An 11,635-nucleotide genomic window follows, 5' to 3' on the forward strand; every position below is an offset into this window, starting at 1 on the left:
GTTCATTTTTTTATATAACACTAGTTTGCCATAACTCAGGCAGATGGAAATCCAGTGACTTGCTTAAAGTCCCACTGAGCAAGTGTTAGACCAAGATCTCCCACTTCAGGCCAGCAAATTAAATACATTGCCGATTGCTTCCTTAACACTAGGAACATATATGCACTCACTGAAAATATAAATACACTTGTATGCAGATTTTGTTTTCCGCCAAGAGTCAAAATATTGTCAAATCATTTTTTTCACATAATATGACATTTAGAAAGTTAAATCTTACCTATTTCAGTATAGCAAATAAAATACTATTTAATGTATATGGATAAACATTGAGGTTGTGGGCACTTCTGTAATTAATTAATGCAGTGTAAAAAAAACAAAAAAACAACAAAACAATAATTTTCAAACTGTGATATTTTATTTAAGAAAAATATATATGTACAAAATTCTGTTACACATGTTATTTTAAGACCACAAGCCAATTATATAGCTATACTGTATATTCTGTGACCTATTTAGCCTGCACATTTCATGGGTTCAGCTACTCTGGAAGTATGTCTCAATTTAATATAAATTCAATGTGAGAGTACTCAGTGCTCTTATATTTTTTTCTCATTTGTGATTTAGATTTATCAGCATTAAAAGCAGCAAAAAACATGTGAAATATTATGGGGGTTTTTTTTTTTTAAATAAATCAGTTCTGTAGTATTAGATTATAGTGAATGTCATTTTTTTTGTTTATTTTTATTATTTTATTCAACTCGATGCCATTTTTAATGAGTTTTAAAACATCCTTTGATTTCTATATCAGGTTTTAACCCACCTCCAAAACAGCGCAAGATCTTTGTAACAATTTCCTGTTTGTGATCATTTGTTGACAATATTCCCAACAGTTTGCGCTTTAATAGATAAGATTACCTTAGAAATTTAAGGATACATTGTAGCTGCTGTGTTACACTAACTGAAGCAGCCATTATGTCAGGCACACAATCAGGATTTTCACAGATTTATAACCGAACGTTTGCCAGCTTAGATAAAAATGTAGCATTATACACGGTGAAAAGGAAAGATCCATCACTCCACGGATTTGCAAAAGTATCAAATTTATTGCGCCATAAACAACATCCGTTTTGACCTTAGTAGGTCTTTTTCAAGTGAAAAGACATTTCTCTTGAAAAAGACCTACTAAGGTCGAAACGGTCTTTGTGTATGGCGCAATAAATTTGATACTTTTGCAAATCTGTGGAGTGATGGATCTTTCCTTTTCCCAATTCAAGCTTGGATATTTGTGACAGGTATCCCTTTGAACCAGCAGCACCAGTAATACTGTTTTGTTTTTTGACTAATGGTGTGCAGCATATCACTGTTCATATGAATTAGACACGTCACATGCTTACATATACAAATAAATAAAAAGTTGGAAAGTAGCATCACTGCTTTAAATGTAGTTTTCAAAATTAAGCATTATATTTGAGCAAAATAGTCATCTGAAAAACTGCATAGAATACAATGCTTAGGGGAAGCAAACGTTTCCCCGAGCCCTTAGGTGTGATATTTCCCTTAAGGACCAATTCTTCCGATTGTGGAAGTTCACAAAACATTCCAGTCCATCCTTGGTAGCACTGACACTCAAACTTATGCTTCATATAATGGATGTCTTCCTTCCCAGGGTTCCCAGTTGTATAATGGCTTGGTCTCTTCCCAGAGTGGTGTGTCTTGATCTTAAAATTGTTTGAATTCAAGTGTAAGTAGGCAGTGGAGTCGCTGTTCTTCCTAAGACATCTCCCATTCTTTCTGCAAAGCACTTTGCTGCAAAGTTTGGCGGCCGATGTCACATTAATAATGTAATGTCCTAAAGGTCCGTCAATGTATTTCTTTACAGTGGTGCAGCTTTCCTGGAAGAAAAAACATAGGTTACATTATTTTCTGAATACACAGATTCCCAACAAGCTCTGAGAAACCCCAACCATTACCACATAATATATATATATATATGCATGTAAGTGTCAAAAGGAGTGCTAGTGGGCGTGGCTAAATGTATACATTATTTTCTGTGCTAGCAAAAGTATCACTGGTGTGGGATCGTGTTACCTTAACAATTATGACATGTTATCTGAACTGTGTATTAATTATTGGCGAATAACTAAAACAATAAGGTTATGGTGATTAAAAAGTGGCATGTTTTTTCCCCCCTCGTCATCAGTTATTTTTAACAGTTTATAAAATCAGGGAGACAAAACAAAACAGAATTGATACAGAAATGAGGCAAGTCATATATAAAGGTCTAGTAAGGATTAAGGTAACCAACTTTTCCCCACAGAGTTTCTTCGTTAGTACCCATTCTGTGCCTTTGAATAGAGAGAGGCAAAACTGCCCAAAATCCTTTTCGCATTTCCCCGAACCCCCAAATCCATTTCACGGTGTAAAATGCGCAAACGGATTTGGTTAGTTCTAATCCACACGGATTCTTCAAAAACCGCCATTGGATACAATCCGTTGACTGATTTGTAGAATCGAATCCATGGATTCAGCAATCCTTGCGTGGATTGTTAATTCGCTGAAAAATGCACCCAATCTCTACCTTTGAATACTTTGATTATATATCTCTGTTGAGGGGAAAGAGAGTTCAGGTAATCTCCCATTTCTCTGTATTTTTTTTTTTTAGACCCTTTCTCAATTTCACTAAAGACATATTTTCTGTTAAACTGTAAGATGAATAGTAGTTCTGTGTAAAACGGGAATGAATAGCAGTGAGGGTTTGTGCAGCTTTTCAGAATTAACTTGTTGGCTAAACCAGTGATTATTAAATCGCTAAGGGAGGCACTGCCCTGTCAAGAGTTTCTTTAAAACAGGTCAACATTTCAAAACAGTGGGATAGAATTTTGTATTTGCATTTGGAGTGTAGACTTCAATAACAAAAAAAAAAAGTCCCAAAATTGTGCAATGCTTATAACGTGCCAGAGACAGTGAGCCAAATCTTCCTTATAGAATCTACATTTAGCACAAGCACCATTTTCTTCTTTTACTACATACTATTTTTGCTATGGAAAAAAATATTGGCACAGCCAGGTATTGTTTCTTGTAATGCAGTCCCACAGACGTTTTTAAATTCATTCTTTTTTATTATAGTATAGAAAAACAAAAACGTAATATCCAGACAATCTCTTTTCCAAACTTTATGTGGGGTTTTTCATTTTGCATCAGCTTTGTGCATTATTATAGGGAGACACTGAAAATTCTGCCTGAATTTTGGAGTTTTGGATAAATGTATGATGCAATTATATACATTCTGCTTCCAAATGGTAGAGTATTTTGGCAAAACATTATTTATATAGTGTCTGCTCTATAGCAAGGTGAATGGAATTAGGGACATTGCATCCTTATACCAGCTTACATTTAAACAATTACTTTTAATTTATCATCCATAAGATGGCAGAAATGTTCCAAGGCAACTATGGGAGCTGAACAGTGCGCTGATTTTACATGGTCGAGACTGGAGCATGCTTGGCAAATCCATGGCATCTGCAGATACACTTCTAAGGGTTTAGTCTCAAATAACTGCTCTCATTTTTCTTTAAAGAATTGAAACTATTTTTTTCTTTACTTCAAAAGCCCAATGGGTATGTGCTCAGTCCCACAGTATGTGACAATAGTGCTCAGTTGCAAATACTTGAGAGCTCTTTGGTAAGAAGGCAACCAGTGCTCAAAATAAGCTTTGTCAGCTCAATGGCTCTTAGATAGACCCTATTCACCGTCAAGTCAGAAAATCCCAGACTGACTCAAACCCCAGTGAGACAGTCAAGTGCCCAGTGATGTGTACAGACTGTATAAGGTGTGTTAAAAATGCTCCTAACCCCAAAGGCCAGGCGAGGTGCAAACAAATTCTGTATACTAGAATCCTCCAACCTGACCCCAAGGCCTGGGAGTGAAGGTGCCCAATATAGTTTAAAAAAAGCTTGAAAAGTCTGTGCCACACCTGCTCTGTGTATAAGGTGCCAAACTTGTGCTTTCACAAGTGAGGTATCACTGCCATCATAAGTGATGGAAATTTATATAGGCACCATGCTGGGTGGACCAACCTGGGTGCCCTGAGCATGTAGGACCATGGGCTCTAAAAGCATTCCTGGCCTGTCCAGAGGATCAAGTGCATACAGATTATACCTATGCGTAAGGCAAAAACAGATACTGCACTAGATCTTATCCAAAAGAAAGAAGATAAGCTGAATTTAAACTGCGGTGTGTTCTTATTAGTAGTTTTAAAGTGAAACAAGGCAGACAATGATCGCTCTGCATATTACCTTTGTACTTGCATATTGCATGCCACCCCACAGCACAACGCCTGCTGCTCCTAATGCAGCACTCTCACCAATTGTGTTAATTAGGTCAGCCTGCAAGATAGAGAAAACATGACAAAATGTTAGACTATCACAATATAGTGAGAATATACATTATAGTTAGACTATAGTATATATTTAGTGTTCTTCATGCAAGATCTATAACCTCAGCTTATGTGACATGGAAGTAATTGCATTGTCTCTTCACAGGTATGTTTTAACCCACGGATTGATCTGCAACCCCTTGTTTTAAAAGAAATACCCCACCCTGCCTTTATTATTGATCTCTGGTATGTTTTGAATAGCAAAAGTTGTTTTGTTAATTGTGTGCTACTAATCATCCAACTTGCAACAGGCAGATTTATGGGGGGGGCTCATGTGACTGCTTAGATGTATAAATGTAAAACCAGTTTAAGTGAGGCATTGGCAGGGTAGCATTGGCATCTAAAATTATGCATCTTAAAGTGATCATCTTTAAGTGCGAATATATTGTTAGACTATAGTTTGACTAGAGGTTGACTAAGGAAGACTGCCTCTTTTGCAAACTCTTGTACACAAGACAACAAATCGGTGAGCTTATATGACCACACTATGATCCCATGCTTGTCAGCCGGCACTTTGACCCCCCTGTACACCTTATTTATTGCAGCCTCTCCCAACAGACTGCACACAACTGCCTCCCACCCTCCCCAAACAACTCCCTCTGCAAACACTGAATAGGCCCTAGCATTGCAATGCAGCAAAACATTTTGGCAAGAAAAAGAAACACCTCTGCTTTTAAGTCTGCACACACTCACTTGGCTCACAACAGCTTAATGCAACATTACCTACCTCTGTGATAATGAACCTGCTATGTTTCTCAACTTTGTTCTTTCTTTTGGCCTCATGGAAACGTTGCTCTCTCTATCCATTACAATCCCCTCCCTCCTGGCCCACACCCAATATAATTATACACCCCGAATTACTCAAAAGCCTTGCACTATCTACTGAATGTTGGTGGAAAACTCTGAAAACCAGCACACCAACCACTGCTCCCTCTAATGGCAAACATCAAATTTACAACTTGCAAAAAACTACTCCAATTTCTACTCATACTGTTCCTCTCTTTAGCAGGTGATGTTGAACTTAACTCAGGCCCTCCCTTTTCAACTCTGTCCCATACAACTGAGAATACCCCCTTCAAATTCCAAAAAGGTCTATCTGTTGCCCATATAAATATCTGGAGCCTGCTCCCCAAACTGGATGAACTAAGGGCATGGTGCCATATTCATAAACCCAAAGCCATCGTTCTCACAGAAACATGGCTAACCCCTAAAACCCTCAATGCAAATATCGCCATTCAAGGATACTCTATTTCTAGGAAACATAGGTCAAAGAGAGGAGGAGGTGTGTTATTTTATATTGCAGACACCTTACAATTTACACTGTTAAATTGCCCCCAAGCCCACCCTCTTTGGAAATCCTAGTTGGCAAAATCTGCCTCCCCTTTTCTAAATCCGTCCTGATTGCTGGCAACTACCGCCCCCCTAAAGCCCCTCTACAGTCCCTGACTGATATCATCCTGTTTCTTAGCTCAATTTCCTCTCTGAATGAGAACAGTGAGCTGCTAGTTCTTGGGAATTTCAACTACAATTGGCTCGACCCTAAAAACGACAAAATCCAGATACAACTCAAGTCACTTAATCTATAGCAAATCATTTCCCAACCCACAAGGACAAACCTGAAATCTCACAACCACTCCTTGCTAGACTGGATTCTCTTCTAAAATCGCAGCAGAATCCAATCCTCTGGCATCCTTCCTGACATTTTCAGTTACCGTGCAAGTGTACTGTGTAAGGGAAATTAAACCACCCCAATCAAGCCCTAAAGTTCTCCTCACTAGAACATTTAGAAACTCTAACCCACAAAAGTTTCTGGCTGACCTTACCAACAGCCCTTGTTACAGAATAGACTTAATTCCCGACCCCAATTCTGCGCTATTGGACTATTTCCAATCCGAGTTTTTAAAACTCTGTGATACCCATGCCCCACTATGCAGAATAAGAGTACGGGGGGGAGGGGGCGCCTTCCGTAGGTTACAACTAACCTTATAGCACTCTACCATTTCAGGGATGCCTTGTGGAAAAGCTACAAAATAACTGGCTCTACCAAGGATTTTAATAACTACACATGTTTGCCTTGTACACATATTCCGCATGCAAGACATGCAAAACCACAATATTACTCCGACAATCTTCACCAGAATACATCAAACCCAGCTAACTTCTGGAAAGTTGTCCACAATGTATTCCAGCTTCTAGCCATTAACAACCAAGTAATATCACTAAGGCTTCCAACACTGCCACTGTTCCTGTTAACCCCTGGAGGGAGAGTCAGCACGAAAGTCACGGTGCAGCAGGAATTACATCTCTGCAAAGACATCAGCAGCAGCCGGAAGACTCTTTGTTGCATTGCCTGTATTTGCCTTGCTGCTTGTAAGTAGGGCTCTGATTTTTCACATCTGGATTACCAGCGGTGTTCTCATTTGTCCAAACCATTTTATGGCATAGTTCTTTTTATTTAATAAATTAGTTTTTATAGTCACTAGGAGTCTCTATGTTATATGTGCAGTGTGTGTATTAGTGTAGACCTGTTTTAACCCTACAGTGTTGCACTATGATCTGTGTCTGTTTGTGTTTTTTCCCCTATATGGCCTGTCAAGCAAGTGTGCTGATCCCCTGAGGAGTACAGGATTATCCAATGAACTTTTGGCGCCAGGTTTTTCTTTGTTTTCTTTGTTTTCACTAAGGAGGATATTACTCTTATAAATCCCACTGACATTGCAAATGCATTCAATGATTAATTTGTGGGGTGCGCTACTAACTTATTAGTGAAATGCAACCCAAACCACAAACATGAACCACATTCTGAGTGCCCCTATAGCCCCGCCCTCTCCCAACACTGCTCACAATTTTCAATTTGTCCCAGTATCCGAAGAGAACATTACATAAGCGCTCCTCAAATTAACAACTAAGCAGCCAATGTGGACCTGACTTACTTAGCGATGGTTTCTCTCCTTTTTTTTAAAATACTGTGCAATGTCATTCTCTCTTTGCCTCTCACTATTATAACACATTGCTGCTGTAGAAAGATATATCAGAAAAGGGGCACACACAAAACAGAATATAAAATAAAAAAAGTAAAGGGAGGGTCCAAAAAGATTTAAAAAAAAGGGAAAACAGGACAGGCACGCCTATATGCAAAAAAGTGAAATTTATTATCTCAACGTGTCGGTCCCCACTGGGATCTCTTGGCTCTTGAGAAAGGTCCCAGTGGGGACCAAAACGTTGAGTCAATACATTTCATTTTTTTTTGCATACAGAAATGCCTGTCCTGTTTTCTATATATATTATATTTATTTTGCTCAACTACAAAATGGGAACTTAACAAAGCGAGCAATAGCATTTGCCACACTGGGAAGCCATGCGATGCATACTATATACTGTACAACGCCTCTCTCTGCCACGCGCTCAGTACTAGCAAGAGACATGTTGCCGAAGTACAACAAATGACAAGTATAATGGAAGGGAGGCGTCCTATTTGCAGGTAAACTCTGTGCTGCTTAAGTGTGTAAAATAAAAGGTTTCTCCAATTCACTCTCAAATTACCATTAACAAGACATATTGTGGTAAATACTGTAGCGCTACAGTTAGTAAATAACATCTGGTTACTATAGCCACTATGTACGGTGTACGTGTTCCACTTTATCACGCATAACGTTAGTATAAAATGATACACTAGCACTTAAACACCTCAACAGCATTAGAGTAAAAGAAAAATGAGCACTTACAGAGGGCCCTGTTTTTATTAGTATAATTCATTCCAGCAGTTGCACAATTAGATATTACATTACATTCCCGAAGTTCAACTTTTGTGGGTTTTGGAATTCAAACCCGCACACAGTGCATGCCGATGCTGAATAAATAACATCTTTTAAGTTTTAAAAGCAGGCAAATTAAATTACTAGTAGCCATGCCATCTATGGCTACTAGTCAGCCATACTCCTGGCAGTAAGCCCTGGTAAGAGCAGGCCTGTCAGTAGTCAATATGGGGTTTCCTCACTCCCTTGCGCTCCTCTTGCGTGACAGGGAAGGCGGTGAGATCAGGCCTGAGCATGTCCAATCATGGGACAGACATGGTGGCCTCTTCTTGGGTGTACTTAAAGACATCTCCGCCCCAAATTTAGTAGCTCCTATCCCCACTTGAGAGAGGCAGATCACACATTAGAGAGGCTGAATATTGGGCCTTCTCCTGTCCTCTTCCCCTAGGGGGAAGAGTGTGCACCATGCCTCTGTCCCTGATAGAGGGGCAGGGAAGAGCTAGGCCAACTGCAGTGACCCTTGACTTGTAGTGTTGTCCAGGGACCATCCTTCAGCGGGGTAACCGAGTCTGCCTGGGGCAGAAGCCTACGGTGTACTGTTCGTGTACCAAGAATAAACCTGTTCCTGAGTTATTATACCTACTGCCTGTGTGTGATTTTACTGGGAGGAGAGGAAGCAATTCTACCGTAGGAGATCGCCTCCATTCATCTGGAGCCTGCGGCAGATCGAGGCGCTGCACGTGGGTAACGTACCCCAGTAGCCTAGTCCACTACCATCGGCAAACAACTCAGCCCTCCTTTTACCAGTAGGTATAATGCACCACACTACCAGTAATGGCAGAATCTCCCATAGGTTGGGGGAAACACCGTTACATACTTAAAACGATATCTTGTATTTTAGATAAGGTTAGTTTTGCTTTAGAGTCAGACTTTGGAACAAACGTTCAAATCCGAAAAATATACAGCCAAAATAGCCTCGGATTTATTTAAATAAACAATTCAAATTTCAAAGTTTGCACTCATTTAAAAAAAAAAAAATGTCATTTTTTCCACAATTATTTTGTAAACCACGCCACAATTTTTTTTAGAGCTAAATTGAAAAAACCTAAGTGAAACTGTCCACCCTGAAAAGAAATTACTGAAGAAGACCATACCAATGAAACTGGTATTTGCTTATGGACTTTATAATGCACTACAGGCATACCCCGGTTTAAGGACACTCACTTTAAGTACACTCGCGAGTAAGTACATGTCGCCCAATAGGCAAACGCCAGCTCACGCATGCGCCTGTCAGCACGTCCTGAACAGCAATACCGGCTCCCTACCTGTACCGAAGCTGTGCGCAAGCGGGGAGACTATAGAGCCTGTTACACATGCGTTATTTACATCAGTTATGCACGGATATGACGATTGCAGTACAGTACATGCATCGATAAGTAGGAAAAAGGCAGTGCTTCACTTTAAGTACAATTTCGCTTTACATACATGCTCCGGTCCCATTGCGTACTGTACGTTAATGCGGGGTATGCCTGTACTTACCTCAGACAAAATATGAAGAGTATATGAATAAAATGGTCTTGAATATGCAAAAACTGGCAAAGTATGGTCTTTTCTTGCCATTGAAGCAACTCTTATTGCTTCCTTAACACGATGATGAACAAATTTAAGTGTATTTGGACTTGATTTAAGAACATAATCTAAATATATGGAGGGGAACAGAGCATTGCTGCCCTTCCACAGCCACTGTAAAAGATCATTGCGAGTTAATTCAATATTTGGACATTTGCCTGTATAAGAATGAGGACGTTCTTTGTAATCAAAGTTGTAACAATCGGGGAACAGGTAGTATCCCCAAAGCCCATCTGGCCTCATATGCTGTGCTAGATGAACAGTGGTATTCATAAAGCTCCTCGCAGACGTGCCAAATTCTTCCTTGGCCACCTTTCTAACCTGGTCATCTGACCACTGAGGATGGCGTTTCTTAACGAGCTCCATCGACTTATTTCTGTAAATGGTTTTGTTTAACCAATTCCTATCCCATAGCGGTCTCCAGTTTTCCCAGTCAATAACTCCGAGGCCTTGGAAATGCTTGTTTGGTATAAGTCTGTTAATATCGTCTTCTGCCTTCTTTAGGTGTTTGGTGAGACTTTCATTTTGTGGCACACCACCATTAACAGGATGTCCATCATCAGTGAAATAGGGATAATGACCCAGGTGAGTGTGATAAAATATTGTGACATTTGAACCAATCAGAGTTTCATTAGTGTTTGCTACAATGTCAAAAACACTGAGATCAAGCTCAATTTTGTATCTCATTTTGCACTGTCCTGTGGGTGCATTCCAGACAACAATGAAGGGTCTACCCGGTAAGAGTGGTGCTCTTGCTTGCTTGAGCTGCTGGGCTTGGTTCATTTTAGGGTTTGTGAGGACCAGGGTCATGGCAAACCAGATCATCCACAGTAGGTTGCGAACTTTACACATCATGATACAATGAGGAGTTTATTTTTTTACCTTGAAAACAAAGAAAGAAAAGTTAAACACAATATATTACAGAAAACAATAATGAAAACGGATTTACTATATATAGGTTTATGTAGGTCCAAAAATTGATAACCACAAAAGATCTACTTTTCTGTTGAGCTCTAGCTAGCATTCTGGTAGGAAATGGGAGAAACACACAGATACCCAGTAACTTCATTTAAACCCCCCAAATTATATATATATATATATATATATATATATATATATATATATATATATATATATATATATATATATATATATATATATATATATTGTGACAAACGCCCCTCTTTTGTAGTGCTGACGTCTGTCTGGGTTCTTCCCGACACAGTCTTCTAGGGTTAATTATACAACAAACAGGATCATGCACAGTATTATATTGCTTAAGTCAGGCTTCTGCCTGCTTTATTTTCATCCAAGTAAGGTACTGCAGCTTTAACATGTGTAGGTTAGAGGCACTCAGACATTTTCATTCAGCAGTTCACTTATATCAGTGTCATAGCATTTCACACAGTGTCACTTTTAAGAAATAAAAACCAAATCATATAAAGAAATCCTATCCCTTTCAGGGAACTAACTACACATCAGAATCAGCCTCTAACTGCGAACTAACTGGGCCAACTAACCTGGTTCCCCAGATTAAAACAATGCCCTCTCATTTAGGGTCACTAGATACAGTCTTTTAGCAACAGCAATAAACATTTGTTTTGTTTTGTCTTATCTGTTCGTGGTGGGAACACAGTCCCAAGTGTCCAGGCAAATCCTCTGGTACTATGATACTTGGAGGGGCCGTCCACCCCGAACTGGATTCCGGGGAGCAGCGATACCCCCAGCCTCCAGGCTCTAAGGAGAGAGAGTGAAATGCAAAACCTCTCTGCTCTAAATACCTGTGCATGTGATTAGAAGAGCAGGTGAGGGAGAA

General features: G+C 39.5%; 1 protein-coding gene across 1 annotated transcript; it reads right to left on the reverse strand.

The window, feature by feature from the left end:
* Positions 1-1,414: 1,414 nt before the first annotated feature.
* LOC142495031 (hyaluronidase-1-like) lies at positions 1,415-10,704 on the reverse strand. The gene is made up of 3 exons (XM_075599886.1): positions 9,730-10,704; positions 4,296-4,385; positions 1,415-1,892 (listed from the first exon to the last, which is right to left on the reverse strand). Exons 1-3 carry the CDS (start codon positions 10,672-10,674, stop codon positions 1,455-1,457), a joined length of 1,473 nt encoding a protein of 490 aa, XP_075456001.1. The 5' UTR covers positions 10,675-10,704; the 3' UTR covers positions 1,415-1,454.
* Between the last annotated feature and the right edge of the window lie 931 nt (positions 10,705-11,635).

The sequence above is a fragment of the Ascaphus truei genome, chromosome 5, assembly GCF_040206685.1.
Source record: "Ascaphus truei isolate aAscTru1 chromosome 5, aAscTru1.hap1, whole genome shotgun sequence".
NCBI classification, from domain to species: domain Eukaryota; kingdom Metazoa; phylum Chordata; class Amphibia; order Anura; family Ascaphidae; genus Ascaphus; species Ascaphus truei.